The 22229-nt window shown below is 48.5% G+C and overlaps 3 protein-coding genes across 3 annotated transcripts; 1 reads left to right on the top strand and 2 right to left on the bottom strand.

Annotated features, from left to right (window-relative positions):
* Window positions 1–101: 101 nt before the first annotated feature.
* LOC125512449 (uncharacterized) lies at window positions 102–1050 on the bottom strand. The gene has a single exon (XM_087527603.1). The coding sequence runs from the start codon at window positions 972–974 to the stop codon at window positions 102–104; it is 873 nt and encodes a 290-aa protein (XP_087383729.1). The 5' UTR covers window positions 975–1050.
* Window positions 902–4565, top strand: LOC125512448 (uncharacterized). Its single transcript, XM_048677543.2, has 3 exons — window positions 902–3008; window positions 3106–3252; window positions 3792–4565. The coding sequence occupies exons 1-3, from the start codon at window positions 2928–2930 to the stop codon at window positions 4344–4346; spliced, it is 783 nt and encodes a 260-aa protein (XP_048533500.2). The 5' UTR covers window positions 902–2927; the 3' UTR covers window positions 4347–4565.
* Window positions 4566–5949: 1384 nt separating this feature from the next.
* LOC147964812 (uncharacterized) lies at window positions 5950–7746 on the bottom strand. The gene is made up of 4 exons (XM_087530169.1): window positions 7729–7746; window positions 6632–7582; window positions 6190–6542; window positions 5950–6001 (listed from the first exon to the last, which is right to left on the bottom strand). The coding sequence occupies exons 1-4, from the start codon at window positions 7744–7746 to the stop codon at window positions 5950–5952; spliced, it is 1374 nt and encodes a 457-aa protein (XP_087386295.1).
* Between the last annotated feature and the right edge of the window lie 14483 nt (window positions 7747–22229).

The raw sequence follows: 22229 nt of genomic DNA, 5'->3' as shown, positions 1-22229 counted from the left end.
CGCCATGTCTGGCACACGCACGCACGCGTGCCCGACGTGCCCTGGCCGAAACCGGCAAGCCGCGGCTTATTCGTCTAACATTCACCCCTCTATGCCGTGGCTCAGAGGAGCCTGCCGTCTTCAACGCCGACGTCCGCCATCAGCGCGCGCTCCGCCGCCGGCTCCCTCCGCAGTTGGGGGCAGTCGCGCTTGAAGTGTCCGCGCTCGCCGCACTTGTAGTAGCGGCCGCGCCGGTTCCAGCCGCTGCTCGACGCCACGCTCTTGCTGTCGTCGTCGTCCCGAGCTCCGCCTTGACGCCGCTCCCGCGCCCGCCACTGCGCCGCAGTGTGCAGGAGCTGTCCGTCCGCCCGCTCGCCGCCGTCTTGTCCACGGCGCCGAACCCGCTCGTCGAACGCGCGCAGTCGCCCGAGCGCCTCGTCGAATGCCATCGTCGTCACGTCATGAAACTGCTCGATGCCGCCGACGATGGGGAAGAGGCGATCCGGCACCGTGTCCAGCAACTTTTTGACAAATGCTGCGTCGCCCAGCGTCTCCCCGAGGTTGGCGTACCTCGCCGCCATCGCCGCGAGCCTCCCGCCGTACACGTCGAGCTCCTCGCCGTCCGCCATCTTCATCCGGTCGAATTCGCCGCGTAGCATCCCCAGCCTCGCCGCGCGGACCCGATCGGCACCGACGAACCTCACCTTCAGGGAGTCCCATACCTCCCTGGCGGTGAGCTTAGTCGACACCTGCATCAACACATCCTCCGGCAACGCCCCGAGGAGCAACACGCACGCCATCTTGTCCTTCTTGGCGTTCACCGCCGCGTTGCCCGGCACCACCGCGTCGCCCGGCACCACCGCGTCCCATACGGTGTGGACGTCGAGGATCGCCTGTGCCTTGATGGCCCAGACCGTGTAGTTGTCCGCGGTCAGCATCGGCATCGCCATCGTCGCCGATCCGCCCGCGCCGCCGCCGTGTGGGATGAGCGCCATGGTCGCCGGTGATCGCCCGAATCGAAGCTCTGTATACCAAATGTTGTTGCCGCCGGCCTCCTCCTCTGCTCGCCGGAGCTCGACCTCCCTGCCTCACTTAGCTCTCGAGGAAGAAGAAGAAGACTAGAGGAAGGAGATGGACACAAAGACACAGGTAGTTTTACGGGGCGCTCAAACACCCGCCGGCCGCACGAACGACCACTTACTTTCTTTCTCTGAGCACGAACTCAGCCACTACCCGGCAAATACACAGAGGACCCAGCGAGTTCTTATACGCGCGCTCGTACGCACGCAACGCCCACGGCGCTCCCACTCACCCACGCCCCGCACCCCGCAGCCTACTTGGCTCGCGCTCCCGTCGCGCCCGTACACGGACGACGCGGCCACTAACTGCCCGGGGGACACGGTCACACCTCAGGCTCCATCGCCAGCAGACCCATGCACACGCTCATACACATACTGACACACACACACACGCAGCTACTAGCCTAACGCGGACCGGACCATGCACGCCATGTCTGGCACACGCACGCACGCGTGCCCAACGTGCCCTGGCCGAAACCGGCAAGCCGCGGCTTATTCGTCTAACACTCATGAGTAGTAGTACTCAATGAATGAGTATATTATGCTTACACCCACTAGCATATCATTGTACTAGCCGATCATTGTTGTAAATAATATATGAATTGAAGTAATATTATATTTTATCTCTACTATTAAAGCATAATCGAATGTGGGGACCTCCTCCTTACACGATCCAACCTCCCCCTCCCACCATCCACATACCAGGGAAATAGAAAACCAGGCACGGGTAACATCGGTGCACTCTTTCCTGGTAAAACCGGCGCCCGGAACTACTGTGCATATGATTTTACTCTGTCCGATTCTATACGATGTCTAATATAATGGTGTGCTACTGTTTGAATCAGAAGTTGAACGGGCTTGATCTGCTATGTCGTATGAAATCGGACAAGCAAAAGTTGTACCCATATCAAGACTCGACCGCGCCCCTTCCCCATCAGGATCTATCTCTGGTCAACAAGAGAACCACCATCTCCCGGTCCCATTCCATCGTAGCAACTGAATTACCTTTCGTCCTTTTCACCGGTCAGAGCAGTCCCATCGAGATATTCTCTTCTACTCGATCTCATCTGCGCTACATTGGATCATGTCCCGGCCTTCCCTTTGTTGACGAGCTCGGCGGCGCAATAGAAGGAGTGCTCGGAAGCAGCGTCCTCAGCTGCGCTATGCCGCGGGTTGGACGGAGAGCTTGGTGCGCTTGCATAGCAGGACTCGCGCAGAGGGAGATCCCGGCCTTCGTCAGCAACGCGGCCGACTGATCTACGTCGGCGTGGTCGTTGGGCTGGAAAGAAGCACGACAGGCTGCTTTGGGCATAGGGAGGGAGGGAGAGGCTCGTGCTTGGCATCCAGTCCGACCATAGCTCATTCCATATGCCCACGTAATTAAGCTTTTTATTGCACTTGGTATTTTCCTTTAAGAGCCTGAAAACGATTTTGCCTTGATTGGTGTTCTTGAATTGACAATATGACATGATGTTTGTTGTGGTTGCATCTTGCTTGGGAGAGTTAATTGCACATAAGTACCACAATTCGGGCATCACATGCAGATTGGTACCATGATTGCTAATTTTTGTGTGTCAGTACCAACATTGGTGTAAGTTTTTGCAAATTAGGCTAAAACGCGTATTTATATGTATTGACGCCCGATCCGACAGCTCGGGCCCACCCGTCAGGTGCCACGCTGGCCAATCGGCGCGTGCCCGCGTGCTGACTAGGACGAGCCGGTGCGCTGCTGCTCTCCAACCTGGTCCGGTCGCACCAGCTCCAGCCCGGCCGCACCATTCCCCTCCCCTCCTCCTCCTCCTCGCTCGTTTCCTCCGTCGCCGCCGCCCGCGTCCCGACTGCCGGCCGCCGCACCGCCCCGCCGACGCCATGGTTTTGGAGGATGAAAGCAGCGACGACCATTCTAGCCTCCCGTACATGCAGTCTTCCTCCACAGACTGTCTCAACGAGGTCAGTACAGGGTTAGGGTTTCAGATCTGGGATTTCTTGATTTGGTTAATATCGCTAGGTTTTGATTTGGCCATTGTCTTTGTGCGAGTTTCTGCAGGTCCCTTTCAGCATTGAAGATCCATATTACAAAGGGCTTGAGCTGGATGTGATGTCTCCATGTGAGAAGCACGGCATGGCATCTGAGAGGCTTGTTGCCTTTGAAGGAACAGACATAGGCATGAGGTTTTTAGCATGTGCACAGCCGGTATGGATTGTAGGATTGTAGGCATACTGATTTTTTTTCTTACTTGGTCAGTGCCATATTGAACTCTGTTTGCTGGAGTACTCTGCTTGCTGTCAACATTTTGGTTCATAGTGGTTAGAGTAGCTTATTTAGGTCAAGCATGAGTATATTTTGCTGGAGTACAATGGCATAGTAATTTATGTTAATAGTGGTAGTAGAGTAGCTTAAAAATGTTTGAACACTCCTTGATATGAACAGTACAGTAACTAAACTAGTCAGTCAGCTACTCAAGTGGCTGCTCCTCTTGTTAAATGTAGTGGTCTGGTGCTAACATAGTAATTTATGTTAATAGTGGTAGTAGAGTAGCTTACAAATATTTGAACACTCCTTGATATGAACAGTACAGTAAGTAAACTAGTCAGTCAGCTACTCAAGTGGCTGCTCCTCTTGTTAAATGTAGTGGTCTGATGCTAAATTTAGACATTCTTTTTGGCAACTGCAGTGATTTTGTGTAATTACTTGATGTATGAACTGTTTTGTTGTTGTTGTTGTTTTTGCAGGAAGGTAGCAATTGTGGCTTTGTTGAATGGGTTGATCACCAGTGGCCCCCAACAATGCAGAATGCATTGTTGAAGCTATGGGCAATGGTTGAAGATGCCAAAAGTGCTAGGGTGAACGACAATCTTGAAAGTTCTTTCACTATCCACCATCTGACAGAAGAGAAGAACAACCTGGAGGCCAACTATGACAAGCTAGTCCAAGATGTGCATCAGCTTATGAGTTTCCAGGAGGATAGGGTGGTGGATTTCAGACATCTGCAGTCTGCCATTACATATCAGCATGAATGCAGAAGTGAACTGGTGGCTGATATGAATGCAAAGATGGCAAAGAAAGATGCTGAGTTTGAGAAGTTTAAGCAGAATTATGATGTGCTACTGAACCTGACAAGAGCTCAAGCTACAGTCATCCAGAACCTGAAGTTGAAGTATATTACTGATAAGCAATTGCTTACTGAAGCTAAGATGAACTTGGAGTTGAAGAATGCAGAGCTCACAAAGTCTGAGGAGAAGCTGAAGGAGAAGATCAAGGGGATCCAGGCCATCTTAGAGAAGTGAAGAAAATGAATATGAGAGTAGTGGGCAATGCTGACCTTTTGGGCATGATGGTTGTGTAGTGTATGGCTCTACTAAATGTGAACTTCTCTAAGATGAACTATGGCTGTGTATGTATGTAGTAGATATGCTTTTCATCCTTTTGTGAGAAAAGGATGAACTATGCATCTAAACTCCACTATGTATTGTGAACAATGGTTGTGTACTTTATAATATGTTGAACTGTAGTAAGTATTGTGTGTTATGTGTGTTATGTTTGCTGGATCAGATATTCCGTGTTATGTTTGCTAGACTTCAGATTATGATTTCTCATGCACTAGGTTTTGATGATTATGTTAGCATTGGAAGACTATTTGATGGTTATGTTAGCACTGGATTATTAGATGGTTATGTTATATCATGCATTGGAAGCCTATGTTTAGGTGGCTCTGTCGACCCTGAGTCACCGTAAACCCTAATGGTTAGGTTTAGGTGGCTCCGTCGACCCCGAGTCACCATAAACCCTAATGGTTAGGTTTAGGTGGCTCCGTCGACCCCGAGTCACCATAAACCCTAATGGTTAGGTTTAGGTGGCTCCATCGACCCCGAGTCACCGTAAACCCTAATGGTTAGGTTTAGGTGGCTCCGTCGACCCTGAGTCACCGTAAACCCTAATGGTTAGGTTTAGGTGGCTTCCTCGACCCCGAGTCACCGTAAACCCTAATGGTTAGTCTTAGGTGGCTCCGTCGACCCCGAGTCACCGTAAACCCTAATGGTTAGGCTTAGGTGGCTTCATCGACCCCGAGTCACCGTAAACCCTAATGGTTAGGCTTAGGTGGCTCCGTCGACCCCGAGTCACCGTAAACCCTAATGGTTAGGCTTAGGTGGCTCCGTCGACCCTGAGTCACCGTAAACCCTAATGGTTAGGCTTAGGTGGCTCCGTCGACCCCGAGTCACCGTAAACCCTAATGGTTAGGCTTAGGTGGCTTCCTCGACCCTGAGTCACCGTAAACCCTAATGGTTAGGCTTAGGTGGCTTCGTCGACCTCGAGTCATCGTAAACCCTAATGGTTAGGCTTAGGTGGATTCCTCGACCCCGAGTCACCGTAAACCCTAATGGTTAGGCTTAGGTGGCTTCCTCGACCCCGAGTCACCGTAAACCCTAATGGTTAGGCTTAGGTGGCTCCGTCGACCCCGAGTCACCGTAAACCCTAATGGTTAGGCTTAGGTGGCTCCGTCGACCCCGAGTCACCGTAAACCCTAATGGTTAGGCTTAGGTGGCTCCGTCGACCCCGAGTCACCGTAAACCCTAATGGTTAGGCTTAGGTGGCTTCCTCGACCCCGAGTCACCGTAAACCCTAATGGTTAGGCTTAGGTGAAATTTGGCCCTAATCCCTGCAATTTCTGCATTCTTCTCTCTGAGTTGAGTTTGCAGAGACAGAAACATGGCCTCCCTTGTGCCATCATCTTCACTTGGAGTCAGGATTGGAAATTGATCTTCAGATCTAGCAACAGTTGCACCTTTAAGCCTCCATACTTCATCACGCAGATCCCCAATGAGCTCACTCCAGAATGTGTTCAATGGATCATCATGCCATTGAACAAATCCACAGCCACCGTCTGTGCAATTAACTCTCAACATTCAGAAAACCACCTAAAGGTGAACATTCAGATAACCACCTAAAGTTCAACATTCAGATAATCACCTAAAGTTCAACCACATATCCAGTAGCAAGTTCTACATATCCAGTACTCCACCTCAAGTTCAACATTACAAGCATCAAGTTCAACATTACTAGAGTACTCCACCAGTACTCCACCTCAAGCATCAAGTTCAACCAAAATAACACCACAGTATTTCACATTACATGGATCCTCCTCCTCCCATGCTAGCATTGAAGTAGGACATCCATCTAGTGTGTGTGCCATCAGTAGGAATGTCAGCATATTGCCTGGGAGCACCTCTTCCAGCTCTTCCTCTGCCTCTGCCAGCTCCTCTTCCAGATGGTGGTGGTGTAGTAGAAGTAGCACCAGCTCCTCTGCCAGCTCCCCTTCCTCTTCCAGATGGTGGTGTTGTAGTAGAAGTAGCACCAGCTCCTCTGCCAGCTCCTCTTCTTCCAGATGATGGTGGTGTAGGAGCAGAAGCAGCAGGTCTTGGCTGTCTTGCTGTTGGTGCAGTAGAAGGACCAGCAGCTCTTGGCTGTGAGGTACTTGGAGTAGCCTTGCAAAGAAAAGGAAACAATTAATAATGCTAGAAAGACATGTACAAGAAAGAAAACATTAGTATATTTCAAGGTGAAAAATTATTACCACATGCTTATTCTTCCTCAAAGCTAGCTCAGGCTTCAACTGTTTAAGACAGTTTGTGTACCTATGCCCTTGGAGACCACAATTGGCACATGTTATGGTCCCCATTCTTGAAGTTTCTTTTGGCTTTGGTACTTCAAATTTGCCCTTGATCCTCTTTTCTTTCCTTCTTCCTCTCTTGATTTTGAATGCAGGTGGTTCTATGTCTGGACCAGGGGTCCTTGTCCAATCATGCTCACCGGGCACAGGAAAGATCATTGGTTCATAAGCTGCAGCATAAAAATCTTTCTTGAAGAATTTGCTGACATAATCCTCTGGTTTCCTTTTAGCCTTGTTTATTGCAGAGATGGCATGGTTGCAAGGTATGCCACTAAGGTCCCACTTCCTGCATCCACATGTCTGAAGTTCCAGGTTGACAGCATGTGTTTGCTGCCCACTTGTAACTTGCCATAAGTTGACCCCTGCCTGTATTGGCTTGCAGTATCTGGCCCTCTCCTTCTCAGCCTCTAGCTTCTCACTGTAATGAGGTGTTATCTCCCATCTTGCTTCCTTAACACTCTCTCTCTTCATGTGCCACCTCACCATCTGCTTATCTTTTATCCCATCACACATTGTCCTTATAGGTTTTCTCCTAACATCTAGAATGTACTTGTTGAACACCTCAGACAAGTTGTTCACTACCAAGTCAGTCTTGCAGTTTGTGTCAAATGCATGCCTTGCCCATGTCTTTTTTGGTATTGCAGTAAGCCACTCCCAAGCTTCCTCACTTTCAGCTCTAAGATCATTCATTGCAATATTAAATTTGTGTTCATTGTAGGCATAGCTAGCATTATCCATGCACTTCTTAAGATCTTCACCCCTAAACCCAGCATTTTGGAAATTTGCATATGTATGTCTAAGGCAGAACCTTTGGTTGCAATTTGGAAACACAGCATTCACTGCATACAGTAACCCCTGACACAAACAATATAACAAGTCTAAGCTACATCCTAAAGAAATATGCACCAATGAATTAAATATGCATTCTAATCTACTATAAACACTTGTGCAAAACATAATGAAACTCTAAGCTAATGTAAACACTTCTGCAAAACACATACCTTTTGTCTATCTGACATTATAGTATAAGGTCCAAACTTGCCCACTTCTCCCCCTAGGCAAATTTTCAGTTGGTGTAGAAACCAACACCAACTAGCTTTGTCCTCTTGTCCAACTATGCCAAATGCCAGTGGATATATGTTGTTGTTGCCATCTCTACCAGTGGAAGCAAGGAGTTGAGCACCTGTAGTGAGCTTAATGAAGCACCCATCAACACCTGCATAATCAACATTTCCAAACATTAAATACATTCAAGTGAGAAACAAAATGTAGTACTCTACAATATGTAAATGGTGCACAAGGTTTAGGAACTAACCAATGAATGGCCTACACCCATTGAGAAACCCCTCCCTTGCTCCATTCATGCAAAAGAACATGGCATGGAATCTTGGGCCTAGGTGGGGTATTCTTGCAGTTGGTGTTGGAGTAACAGTAGTGACTATTACTCTGCTCCCAGGGTTTGTGTCCATGACAGTCTGAGCATAGTCTTTAAGCCTAGGATATTGCTTCTTGTGATCTCCTAACACAGCTTCAATAGCTATGTTCTTTGCCCTATATGCCATGCACTTGGGCACATCTACACCATATTTTTCATTGCATGCATCAATTATAGTCTGAATACCAGTAGTTATATCAGATCTAAAGAGATGCTCATATTTCTGTGCTAGCAACTTAGCACTAACCCTGGTGGTCTCTGTGGTACTAGGGCAAGTGTGTTCTAGTCTCATCTTCTTAATTACAAAGGTTTTCTCCCCTTTTATAACTGCTGCCACCATTAAGAAGTGGCATTGTTTATCTGTACACTCAACAATTATCCTCTGATCTGAATTCCTGTGATACCTGAAATTCCTGGCCTGGGTGATGTGCAAATTCAACAAAGCATCTCTGAATTGATGCTAATCCCTAAAACACAACTTCATACACAGTTGCTCATGTGGTTGCTCCAATTTCTCATTATACCACTTCCTAGTAGGCCTTTTCTTTGCCCTACTCTTCCTTTTATTTGGTAGGACAAAAGAGAGTGGCTCAAAACCATCATCATCACTCTCCCTCAACAACCCCTTCTCTTCTTCATCTGATGATGGTCTGAAATCAGGTTCAACCTCTGGTAGCTCACTACAATGTGACCTAGTGGTTGGGCCTCTTCTAACTAGCAGCTTCTGCTTCTTCTTTACAGGTTCAACTATAGTTTCTTCTTCTTGTTCAAAAGTCCTATCTTGTTCTACCTCAAATGGGTCCTCAACTTCAGTGTCACCCTCATAATGCAGCATTTCTTCCTCTTCTGATTGATCATCATCTGATTCTTCCTCTTATGCTCCTAGCTCTCTCTGTCTCTTTCCCTCTTCCACCTCTACATCTTCATCATCAACCATGTAATTAGGGTCACTTCCAATTTGACCATCCTCATCAGAGGCATCGCTGTCCTCATAAGCCTCAAATCCTTGATATCCCTCTTCTTCTTCTTCCAAAACTGCTTTCAACTTGTCTATTGCATTTTTGCTTTCTTGTGTGCAAACACCAGCAGGACCAGCAGGGTGATGTGTGATACATTGACTGTCAAAGACTACTCCTTCCTTATCAACAGCTAAGATAGGAGGCTCACTCAGATCATAAACAAGAGGCTCTTGGTACACCACAGTGGACAAGTCTAGCTTTTCAAAATGCTGCCTCTCAAAATCAGTATCAGGGGGTGGACAAGCTCTGACTAACAAATTAAGCACCAATTTGTCCTGGATCTTCCTCTTTATCATCTGTAATTCTGCATGACTGTCTACCAAATCCAGCCCTTTCTCTCCTAAAGATGGATTTTCAATGTGAAACAAACAATCATATGCATTAAATCCTTGGGTTTCCATCACTGCAACCAAATTCAGATAAGTAATATCTGAACCACACAGCTTCATCTCCAATGGCTCTCTTGCATCAAAATGGATCCTTACTTCCCAAATGTCTTCATCCAAACTACAGAAAAAATTAAATTTCATGTATTCATTATAATTACTCTTAATTTGCAGAGCAACAGTACAGTACAGTGCAATTTAAAGTAACCTGTAAGTCTATTATTTACTAATTGAGCACAATAGCAAAATTTGGAGAGCAACAGTACAGTACAAAACAATTTAAAGTAACAGTACCAGACAGTACAGAACAATTTGGAGAGCCACAATAATCCCAAATTTTTACTGTCATTGAACTAATTTGAGAGTGCAATACACTATGTTACTAGGTTAGTTTAATTGTCCTATACTAGTCACTTCAATTGGATAAAACCTAATCCCCAACTGGATAAAGCAGAAGATGAACAAACCCTAAAAATGCCCAATTGGATAAATCAGAGGAGGAAGAGGACAAGGGTACTTACAGCACGCCGCCAAGTCCATGCGTCAACTCATGGCTGCTGCTAGGGTTCGCCACCCACTGATGCGCCAACCGCAACCGCTGCTCCATGGTGAGTAACATCGACTCCTCGTCGTCTGTCGAGTACGCGGAGCTGGAGTCGTCGCCGCCATCCCAGTCGACGCCAGCCGTTCCGCTAGGAGGCCAGAACGGCATGTCACCACTGCCGTGGACGCCCTCGCCGCCGCCTGGCGGAATCGCCGACGCCATGGACTAGGGTTCGAGCGAGGAGGAGGAGGGGAGGGGAATGGTGCGACCGGGCTGGAGCTGGTGCGACCGGACCAGGTTGGAGAGCAGCAGCGCACCGGCTCGTCCTAGTCAGCACGCGGGCACGCGCGGGCACACGCCGATTGGCCAGCGTGGCACCTGACGGGTGGGCCCGAGCTGTCGGATCGGGCGTCAATACGTATAAATACACGTTTTAGCCTAATTTGCAAAAACTTACACCAATGTTGGTACTGACACGCAAAAATTAGCAATCATGGTACCAATCTGCATGTGATGCCTGAATTGTGGTACTTCTGTGCAATTAACTCTGCTTGGGAATAGTGCTTTGAAAGCTGGTGCCCACCTGATTTATATAGCTATGGTGGTAATGTGTAAAGGTAAGATTTTGTCCGACCTACACTTTCACTGTTTTACAACCGTTCAAAAGATTTGATGCTACTGAAAAGTAAATAATGGCAGATGTTGGGTACCTTCTTTATTCATAATACATGTACCATAAAGTATAAACTTTTTTTTAGAAAAAGAGGAAGACCCCCGTCCTCTGCATTTGGACGATGCATACAGTCACTTTATTAAATCTTCACATAAGACCTTACAAAGTAATACAACAGTAAGACTAAAGCCACCGTCTAGGCAACATCTGTCGCTACTTCTATCCAAATGATGAAGGGATGCTGATAGTCTGGGCCTAATACCAAACAGACCTCGCAGCCAAACCTAACATCTAAGACCTGAGGTCCCATCCAGGACGTCTGCCGGGTACGGGTCACCCACCAGTCCGACGCAGTCCTCAACCAGGACGCCTGCCGGGTATGAGGCCACCACAGCCACCTGCCACCAATCTATCTTCAGAGTTGTACTGCTGCATGTACCTTGCCCGGTCTAGCTGCCGCCGACGCCACCACAACGCCAGACCACGTCACCCTCCTACGCGAGTCCATCTCCGCGCATCGGACGCCAAGTCACCACGACGCCATGCCGCCTAGATCCGCCACCATCAATGAGTGAGATGACGCACCGCTCCACCAACAAATCCTTCATCTGGTCCCTCAATTACGTGTGTACCTTCAAGAATGACGCCCCCAAGGGGGGAACGACACCAGAGCGCTGCTGTCTTCCGATCATCCGATTTAGGGTTTCCCCCAGAGGTAGCAGAGAGTGGCCTGGAACTTTTCCATGGCGATGCCTTCAAGAAGGGAACGATGTAGATAGCGCCGCCACCGTCGGCCTTGGCAGTAGCCGAAAGCAAGTTTTCACCCAGATCTGTTCGAAGGAATCCAACTTCTGTGCACGACCGCCGCCATCAGGCTGAGCACACGCCGCCGCGAGCACCTCCACGATGCCCAGAGGCCACGAGACTCGCCGCCAGCACGCCTGACAGGCAGGACTCGCCGCCCCCTGGCCGACTGCCGCCACCGCCACACAAGCGCGTTGTATGAAGCAACCGCCACCATCACACCGCCAGCCACATCACCGTCACTCCATAGGCCCGCCCAAGCCCATCTGTAACACCCACGATGCGGCTATATCTCCCACGTGTCGGAGCACGACTTAGAGGCATAACCGCATAGTAGGCATGTCGCAAGAGGGGTAATCTTTACACATCCCATGTACTGAATAAGAAAGGGATAAAGAGCTGGCTTACAATCGCCACTTCACATAATACATAAATATAGCATTACATCATCCAGAATACAATCAAGGTCCGACTACGGAACCAAATAAAGAAAGACAACCCCAAATGCTAGATCCCCGATCGCCCCAACTAGGCTCCACTACTGATCAAAAGGAAACGAAACAAAACAACGAACAAGATCTTCATCGAGCTCCCACTTGAGCTGGATTGCGTCACCTGCACTGGTATAATCGGCACCTGCAACTGTTTGGAAGTATCTGTGAGTCACGAGGACTCAACAATCACACACCCGCGATATCAAGACTATTTAAGCATATGGGTAGGAAAGGGGTAGTGAGGTGGAGCTGCAGCAAGCACTAGCATATATGGTGGCTATCAGTGTCAAAACCGACGGGTCTCGGGTAGGGGGTCCCGAACTGTGCGTCTAAGGCGGATGGTAATAGGAGGCAGGGGACACAATGTTTTACCCTGGTTCGGGCCCTCTTGATGGAGGTAAAACCCTACGTCCTGCTTGACTATTCTTGATAATATGAGTAGTACAAGAGTTGATCTACCACGAGATAAGAGAGGCTAAACCCTAGAAGCTAGCCTATGGTATGATTGTATGTTGTCCTACGGACTAAAACCCTCCGGTTTATATAGACACCGGAGGGGGCTAGGGTTACATAGAGTCGGTTACAAGGAAGGAGATCTACATATCCGTATTGCCAAGCTTGCCTTCCATGCCAAGGAGAGTCCCATCCGGACACGGGAAGAAGTCTTCAATCTTGTATCTTCATAGTCCAACAGTCCAGCCAAAGGATATAATCCGGCTGTCCAGATACCCCCCTAATCCAGGACTCCCTCAGTAGCCCCTGAACCAGGCTTCAATGACGATGAGTCCGGCGTGTAGATTTTCTTCGGCATTGCAAGGCGGGTTCCTCCTCTGAATACTTCATAGAAGATCTTGAACACGAGGATCGTGTCCGACTCTGCAAAACAAGTTCCACATACCACCGTAGAGAGAATAATATTTCCACAAATCTGATCTGCTGACGTACCCCGTAGCGTGGCATCACACCACAACCAGGTCTTTATTCGAATCGTTTTTCATAACCTATCTCAGCGTGTTTCGTGAGGCGGTTTCCTTGGCACGTCTTGTCGAAGCAGAGATCGTGTCCCCTTATTACGGGATTCCCATCAATATGGACATGGGTAACCCAACCGCGCCTTCAATTACGACGCTTGGGGGATAATCGAGTTTTACCAGGCTGGTGGGGGCGCATAGTTTCGTCCGCCCTTATAAAGGGACAAGGTTTCACCTTTTTTCTACCCACGCCTTCTTCCTCCTTGCTCATCCATTTCCGCGCACTCGAGCTCCAGCGCCCAAGTACACATCCTTCTCCTCAACTCTCTCCAAAAATGTCCGGAGCGGGAGGCAAGTGGATGGCCTCCTCCGTCACGGAGGGACACATCAAAAAACTACGTGGAGCCGGATACTTAGCCGGGGATAGCGCGCACCGGCTGCCAGCCGCGGGGCAGATCGTCCCTACCCCGGAACCTCACAAAAGGGTGGTTTTCCTCCCCCACTTCGTTCGTGGACCGGGGTTTCCCCTCCGTCCATTCGTCCACGGCCTCATGTTCTACTATGGGCTGGACTTTCATGATCTACCCTGAATTTCATCCTCAACATCTTGGCGTTCATCGTCGTGTGCGAGGCTTTCCTCTGCATCCGGCCCCACTTCGTCCTGTGGCTGAAGACCTTCAATATCAAGCCGAGGGTGGTTGGCGGCCAACAAGCGGAATGCGGCGGAGCCATGGTGGGAAAAATGCCCAACGTTACATGGCTCGAGGGCTCCTTCGTAGAGACCATAAAGGGGTGGCAATCGGGGTGGTTCTACATCACCGAGCCGCGCGACACCAACTGGGTGGCGGCCCCCGAGTTTCGATCCGGAATCCCCATGCGGCTCACTTCTTGGAAGGAGAAGGGCCTGTCCTGGGGCTCATTGGTGGAGCTGGACGCACTCCAGAAGTGTATCCGGAACATGATAAGCAAGAAACTTAAGCTTGTCAACATAGTCTAGGTCATACTCTTCCGCCGGATCCTCCCGTGTCAACAACAGGCTTTCAATTTATGGGAGTTCGACCCGGCCCAGCACCAGACTCTACACGAGCTCTTCGACACGACGCATAAGGACGTCTAGAAGGTGCTGTTCAAGGGCGCCGAGGTCCCCCCTTCTCTTACCGAGGACCGCGGGCTAAGAGCGGAGCGCCCTGCGAATCTGGTAAGTTCTATACATCTGGTAGGGTATTTATTTCCCATAGCTTAACCATGTGCGGGGTCTGAGCTCCCATGCCTTTGACAGGACTGGGTGGAGACATCGGAGCAGATTAACTGTCCGACCCCTCTGCCCGAAGACCCTTCAGACGCTCTCCTGACGGAGATACGGACTCCGACTCCTTATGAGGTGCCGGAGAAGACCAAGAAGAAGGCCACGGGAACCCGAAAGAGTTCCCGGCGCCAGGTGGTATTGGACACATCGTCCGATAACTCCGAGACGCACTCCTCCCGTGAAAATGAGGAGAAGGAAGATGAAGATTCTCCCCCTCCAGTCGGGGGAGACAAGAAAAGGAAGGCCGCCCCAACCGGGGAGGCCGAAGGGTCTAAGAAGGGAAGGACTCTCCTTCCTGACTGCTCCACCACCGCCGCCGACGGCGAAGACGAGTGGATGCTCAGGGCCAATCCCCTGGCGAAGTCGTGAGTATTCGGATACCAGAGTAACTCATAGCATACTTTTGTTGCACTGCTTCTCCTAACGTCGAATATGATTATGCAGTCCGCCCCGAGCCCGTATCGACGTATCCCTGTCGGACAGTTCCTTGGACTCGTCGGATATGGATAGTGATACACTTCCAACCGCCTCCTCTCCTTGCCCTATGGACAATGTCGAGGTATTGTCTCAAGGGGCACCGAGCCGGGGGAAGGTAGTCCCGGAGGCGCCTCAAGGCGACCTTCCAGACTCCAGGAGCAAAGGGAGCAAGACTCTCAAGGGCTCCAAGCTCGGCCCTCGGCCGAACACCGTGCCGGAACCTCCAGTGGTTCCGGACTCCGGCAGGCGGCCCCCTTCCAAGAGGGGCAAGCCGCCCGTGCCGGTGACCTCTGTCTATCCAGAGGCACCGGGCAACTTGTTGGGAGCGCTTCGCGGCGCTTCCATCGACGAAGAGCACCGCACTATTATGAGTGCGGTGATCGAGAAGGTTCAGTCCGCCAAGAGCGGACTGACTGAAGCCTGTGCCAGCCTTCTAACAGGCTTTGAGGTAAGTGTTTAAAATATAGGAAAATATTAGCGCATAGACAGTAGCCCCTGATGCTCTGTTTGGTGTTCACAAAGAAAAGCCGAATAGAGGATCAAATAATATCTGTAGGAGTCTAATACATGTATGTCTATATGCGTATGCAGGCTTCGCTGCTGACCTCTGCCGCACTGACTGCGGAGGTCGCCGCACTGAAGCAGAACCTCGAGCGGTCCGAGAAAGAGCTCGGCCGTGCCAAGAGGCAGCTCGAGGAGAACAAAGGTAAGTAATACCTTGTCTATATATATATAAAAGATGTGGTTGAAAAATGACAGGATCATCATGGATGTGCCAGGGGCCATGATCGAAGTGGCGACCCTGAAGCAAGCGCTGTCCGAGGCCGAAAACAAAGCGGCCAGGGAGCACACCGAGCGGGAGAAACAAGAGGCATAGGTGGGCGAGGTGCAGCAAGATCTCCAGGCTCTCGTGAAGAAGCATCAGACTTTGGAGCTTGACTCGAAGACCCGAGAGTCCGAGCTTGCCGCGGCCCTCGAGAGAACAAAGCATGCCAAGGCTGAAGCCCAAAAGGCCCTCCAGGAAATTGAGGCGATGAGGAAGATAGCGGCGGGTAAGGCATTCATTATGCAAAGCAAGCATGTGAAAGTAAATTACTTATTACTTACCCGAGTCCAGAGCTCTCCAGGAGCATTCGCAGATTTGCCCCGCAGGGTGTCGGATGCCGCAAAGTACTATCGGGCCGAGGAGGGAAGCTCGACGAAGAAGTTGTTTTGGTCTCAGTATACTGGGACCGAACATCCGATGCCTGTGAGCGACCAGCTGAAGCAACTGGTCGAGCTGCACAAGGCGGCCGAACAGGCCATGAGGGGCCTTATAGTCCGGGTGTGGCCTGGCGACTCCCTTCCCAACAGCTAATTCAGCCTGGTTAGGCGGTTCGTGGATGCCTGCCCACGGCTGGAAGTCATAAAGCGGTCCGTCTGCATGGAAGGTGCACGCCGGGCTTTTGCCTGTGCGAAGGTGCACTGGGCCAAGATGGACGCCGACAAGCTGGTGAAGGAGGGGCCGCCTCAGGGCAAGGAGCATCGCCACCCTGAGATGTATTATGATGGTGTCCTGAAGGGTGCCCGTCTTGTGGCGGACGAGTGTGCGAAGGATGTAATTTTTGAATGAGCTTGCTCGTGATATCCTGTATTATGAAAACTTGTTCATGTGCGCTATGCAACGCTTGTTTGAATTTAAAATATTACCTTCTGTGCGTCTATTTATTAAATCTGAGAGATGGCCAGTCGTCGGCTTCTGCCCCCATGCCACGAGTGCTGGGGTGTTCGGGATAAATCTGAGCACTCTTTTTCCCATTGTCGTGTCCTTCGAGGGAGGTGCTCAGCACAACGAACAAGGCAATCAGACTATAATTTTTTTTACTCTCACTTAGCCATAGAAGTCTACAATTTTAAATTTTGGTGAAGCCCCTAGTATTCGGAAGGCCGAATTCGGGGCGCTATACACGCCTTTAAGCCGGACAAAGTCGACTCCTCGCTCTAAGCGGCATAAGTCTTTAGGGACTCAAGACCTCTCGAACAGTGACCAGCTCTCGCCTTATCATGACAGTCAGTTTTAGATTTCTCTATTGAGGTGCTTGCCTAGATGAACCGGGGCACAATCACAGTAGTTCTCCCAGTGCTACCTTAGCCGATATAGCGGAACGTAAGGTACCAAAACATGGGAGCCGGGCAAACCCAACTATTGACCCAAGACATGATTCGGAGTTGATGCATATAATGCTATAAGTTCGGGGTGCCGCACTGTTGAAAGTGTTCGGACTTCTCACACCATATTATGGGGTATGCTTAAGCCCCTGGCATATTGGTCGTACCAAAGTGTACGGGTGCTGAATGTTGTGAATGCACACACACACCCCTGGCATATATAAACACTATTCTGATCACGGGATCAGAATAATATTCTGATCACAACCTGAACTACCTGAGTAACGCGCTTGAACTTCCCTCTGTACAAACCCGAACTTCGGGCTATCTTCGCAACCGTGGCTTCCCCCGCGAATTATTCCGGTCGGTAGTGTTGTGTGGGATGTGACTGTAATCCAGATACTCATACCTGCATCTAAATGCTCATTTTGATTCGGAATTTTGCATTTTGGCGGATTCACTCTCGGGGCGGATGAACTCGTGTTTGTTTATAAGTCTAATGCATTCAGTGGATGTTCTGGAACCTCTAACATGATGGTAATTTGGTTTAAGTACGAGTTTTGTGGGCAATTTGTCGTTAATTTCAACGGATTTGATTTGAGGCTCTGTGTTCTTTGTCCGCGGGAGTGGTTCCGCCGCTTTTGTAGATTTGTTATTTTTATTTGAGTATAGAGGGCGGATTTGATTGCAGTAGTGAGATTGGACTGTTCATGCGTTGTTAATTCCATCGGGAAGGCGAATACATCGCTGAAATCGGGCGATTTGATCTCGTGTCCACCCGTGCTGGTTTTCGGTTCTTCAATGAGACAGCTTGGTTGATTTATCGTTTTGATGTCAGGGCGCAATAGGATATCGTTCGAGGTCGCGGCCTGAGAAGGTGTAGTCACCCAAGTGATTAAATCTGAAAAGCAAATTCGATAATGTGTTTTTTTCCAGTGATTCTACTATCTGTGTTACAGAGTTGGACTTCTGCACCTTTTTGCTTGAACTTCCCTCGTTTTTAATGCATGTTTTTTGGTTGATGCTGCAATACGATCTGTTCGGTTGGTGTTTGTTATAAAAATTTTGTGTACATTTTTTTTGTTTTTCAGAGTACTCATATACGTAAATGTGGAGGTGGTCCATAGATACACAAATCATCCTTTTTATATTTATTCTGTCTTCGGGGCTAGTTTTTTTGGATCATCCACATTCTGTGGTAGTAATTGGACTTCTATGCTACCAGTGATTGAACTTCCTGATTTCCACATTGCAAGGTGGTGCAACATCGCGCTCTATTTTTTGTTTTTTTTAATTTTCAATTTTCTAATTTGGGTTTTTAGTTTGTTTTGTGGCAACTATGGGATTATTCCCAAATACGCATGCATACCTTACTTATTTTTTTGTAACACGTTTGCATACTTCAAACAGTGGTAGAACTTCAGTTTGTGTTTAACGTGAACTTACAAGATTTTTGCTTCTGTGTAATTTGTCTTTTCTACATGTTCATTTGATGTTTTTTCCAAACACCGAAATTCTGTGTTTTTACAACTTGAACTTACCTTTATTTAGAACATTTTATTCGTTAACTTACGCCTTGTGCATTTTGTTTCTTCGACACTATACATTATTATTCATCTGGTTCTTCTTTCTTGGTTTTTTATGTCACAGCAAAATTTTTCTTGAATGCAGGTTCATCTTTTTGACATTGATATTCCAGGACAGATTACATTCCAGAAATCAAAAACCCTTAGTAGATTTCTTCTGCAATTTGTTGTAACTAGTGTGTAAGTGTGCAGTTGGATCACAAGCACTATCTTCAGTAGGATCTGGACTTCTTTTTTATTAATGGTTGAACTTCTGGTTTTGGAGATTTGCACTCCACATTGGAAGGCGAAGGTGCATGATGCTCTATATTTTGTTTGTTTGTTTTTCTTTGTAATTTTTAATTCTCTAGATGTTCTTTTTAGACTTTTGTCTCGGGAGAAATCATGGGATTAGCCCAAGTATGGGCCGAGACAGGAACGAGCCGGAGCAGGCGACGACGCGGCGTGCCGCGTCGTCGCATGCGGAGGCGAGTCCGTCACATCCGTGACCCCACTACCTATCTTAGGGTTTTTAGGGTTTAGGGTGCGTGCGGTGGGGGTGGAAACAGAATAACCGCATTGTGTCCTGTCAAATCCTAGCACGCAGCAATGCGGTAGCGCGAGGCAGAGCAGGGGGAGGGGGGCCGGGACCCCCCCTTCCCTCCCCCTGCGAGGCCGAGACAGGAACAAGCCGGAGCAGGCGACGACGCGGCGTGCCGCGTCATCGCATGCGGAGGCAAGTCCGTCACATCCGTGACCCCACTATCTATCTTAGGGTTTTTAGGGTTTAGGGTGCGTTCGGTGGGGGTGGAAACAGAATAACCGCATTGCGTCCTGTCAAATCCTAGCGCGCAGCAATGCGGTAGCGCGAGGCCGAGCAGGAGGGAGAGGGGGCCCCGCCCCCCCTGCGAGGTCGAGACAGGAACGAGCCAGAGCAGGCGACGACGCGTCGCATGCGGAGGCGAGTCCGTCACATCCGTGACCCTAGTATCTATCTTAGGGTTTTTAGGGTTTAGGGTGCGTGTGGTGGGGGTGGAAACAGAATAACCGCATTGCGTCCTGTCAAATCCTAGTGCGCAGTAATGCGGTAGCGCGAGGCCGAGCAGGGGGGGAGGGGGGAGGGACCCTCCCTCCCCTCCCCCTACGAGGCCGAGACAGGAACGAGCCAGAGCAGGCGACAAGGCGGCGTGCCGCGTCGTCGCATGCGGAGGCGAGTCCGTCACATCCGTGACCCCACTATCTATCTTAGGGTTTTTAGGGTTTAGGGTGAACTTCATCTATTTTTGTAGTTGAACTTCTTCTTTTTGTTTCTTTATTGTTTCTTTATTCTTATTCCTTTACTTCTTTTATTAGGGTACTTGAACTTCTGTTCTTTATTTTTTGAACTTCTTTTCTCTTGTTTTTTAGGGGCATATTTATGTATGTATGTTTCTTCCTTTAGTACTGTATTTGCCATCTATTTTTGGTTTTGAGGATATCAGCTGTGCTGTTTTGTGATCTTATCTCATTATAATAGATGCATTCAAATGATGCATTTATTTATCTACACATGTATTTACTATTTTAGCTGTTGGGGGGTAAAAGTGTAAATTCAATGGCGCTGCAAGTCCCACGACAGAGAGGCATTAAGTGACCATCTCCCTCGCGACCACCTGTCAGAAAACTCCTCTCCCCTTGTCGCTCGCTCTCTCCCCCTGTCCGTCGCTCCACTGCCTTCCTCTTCTCCAACTCCCCCCGATTTCTCCTCCCCTGTCCCCTGCCCTCGTGCTGGAGTAACCGGCGCACGCCCCAGCTCCTATTTCTCCCCCACACCCCGCTCTCTCTCGCCCAGCCCTCTCTCTTCTGCTCTGAAGCGAGGGCGGCAACTGCCTGCGCAGTTGCAAGGTGCGCGTGGCATCGTGGGGAGTGGAAGAACCGACGCGGATTCGTGCGTGCGGGAGTCGTCTGGAGAGGTAAAAGTGCTGCCCCCTCCTAATGCTTGCTTCTAGTTTCACCAGATCTGTCGAGGCCTGCCTGTTTCTTCTGTGTGCTCTCGCGTCCGCCTCCCTCCCCCTTCTTCTGATGGTTTGGTGGTAGATTAGGTAGGGTTCTTGTGCGTGTGGTGGTTGGATTTCAATTCCCCGTGGTCAGATTTGTTTGTGAGATGCTTGTGTGTGCTATTTGTCCCTTCATACTTGTGTGGATTTCATTTCCCCTTTGTTGATTTTAGCAGTCAGATGAATGTAAGAGAGGGTGTGGTGTGATGGATGGTTGATGCTGGATCTGATGTATTTAATTGCATTAGTGATGTGGATTTCGAAGTCTAGATTATGTCTGTGACATTGTATTTAGTTTATGGATACATTTTTTGTTGTGCTTGCCTAGATGTGCTACTGTTCATCCTTTTTGGTATGTTGTAGTTGTTTCATCCTAGGGTTTGATTCAGTTTCTTTTTGTATTTTGTTGTGTGATTTTGTACTTGCTAACTATATGCAATCAATCCCTTGTTTTTAGCAGGTTGTTCTAGTGTTTGGAGTTGCATTCATCAAGGCGGTTGTGTTGTCATGGCTTCAAAACCTTCTCCAGGTATCTTAATGTAGTTGTATCTTGTATTTTAAATAGCATTATTCTCATATATGTCTGCCCATATCTTCACTTAGTATTCATGTTGGACTGCCATTCTTAATAGTGTGAACTTCTAGTAATGGTTATGTGTATGCTTTTTACCATTAGTTGAGTTAGTAGAGTGTTTTGTTACTTTGTAGTTGATGATTTTGCAGATGAAACTTTGTCACCAAGTGTTGTTGGACTTCCCAGATGTTTCATTTTTGTAGTCTATATCTTTGTTTTTTTGTTATCATGTTGATGGCATTGATATTTAGTTTGCCTGTGAAATACTGTTTGTGGTGATGCTACATCTTTTTTATGTGCTACTTGCTTGGGTCACATAGTTGAACTTGTGGTTTTAATTATTGTTTGATTGTAATGAAATTTGGTTGAACTTCTGTTATGCACATTTTGTTTTAGTGCTTTGTTATGTATCGTTGAACTTCTGGACATTCATGATATATGTAGTAGCCCCTCTGGTGTAGATTGTTTTTATATTTAGTTCGTAGATTTTTAGTTTGTTTTTTGTGTTTACTGCTTTGTTAGGTATTGTTGAACTTCTGAGTATTGGACATTGTTGTAAAAGTAGAAGTCCCTTTGGTGTAGGATTGCGGATTAGAACTCAGCTGCCTTTTTACTTGCATTTTTTGTAGTTGGTGATGAGTTGAATAGTTCTGACAAAATGCCTGCGATCAAGATGGAGCTTCAGAGGTTAATACTGATGCTCCAATATCTGATGCGGCTAAATCACCCATTATCCCTTTGACTGTGATTGCCGAGGTTGCTTCAAGCCTTGAGAATTTTTCAAGCCTTGAGGATCTTGCTTCTACAGCTCTTGCTTCACCTAGTATGTGAAACCCTTTTTTTCATTTTAAAGTTTTGAGCCATGTTTTTTTAGCTTGTTCTTGTCGTTTGTTTTTGTTTTTGTTCCTGACTTTTTTTATTTTTTGCTTCGATTTTTTGTGTTCTTTGCAGATGTGTCCATAGAGGAGGAAGCTGTGAACACCATCAACGATGTTTTATCTGAGTTGGGTTTATCAGAAACCCCTGCTGCCGCTGAGGAGGTGGCTCCGTCAGTCAAAGGTTGTGATTCC

The sequence above is a fragment of the Triticum urartu genome, chromosome 6A (assembly GCF_056163025.1).
Source record: "Triticum urartu cultivar PI428250 chromosome 6A, HENAU_Tu73, whole genome shotgun sequence".
Classification (NCBI taxonomy): Eukaryota; Viridiplantae; Streptophyta; class Magnoliopsida; order Poales; family Poaceae; genus Triticum; species Triticum urartu.
The sequence above is the reverse complement of the archived record's forward strand: the minus strand, read 5'-3'. Positions and strand labels throughout refer to the sequence as shown.

Excerpts from the sequence above, each read along its gene's own strand:
- LOC125512449 (XM_087527603.1), bottom strand. The coding sequence starts at position 974 with ATGGCGCTCATCCCACACGGCGGCGGCGCGGGCGGATCGGCGACGATG.
- LOC147964812 (XM_087530169.1), bottom strand. Across the intron at positions 6,543-6,631 it reads TGAGGAAGAATAAGCATGTG|GCTACTCCAAGTACCTCACA; the intron begins GTAATAATTTTT and ends TTTCTTTGCAAG. Across the intron at positions 6,002-6,189 it reads ATGGGAGGAGGAGGATCCAT|GTGGTTATCTGAATGTTCAC; the intron begins GTAATGTGAAAT and ends GTTGAACTTTAG.
- LOC125512448 (XM_048677543.2), top strand. The coding sequence starts at position 2,928 with ATGGTTTTGGAGGATGAAAGCAGCGACGACCATTCTAGCCTCCCGTAC. Across the intron at positions 3,009-3,105 it reads CCACAGACTGTCTCAACGAG|GTCCCTTTCAGCATTGAAGA; the intron begins GTCAGTACAGGG and ends GAGTTTCTGCAG. Across the intron at positions 3,253-3,791 it reads TTTTAGCATGTGCACAGCCG|GAAGGTAGCAATTGTGGCTT; the intron begins GTATGGATTGTA and ends TTGTTTTTGCAG.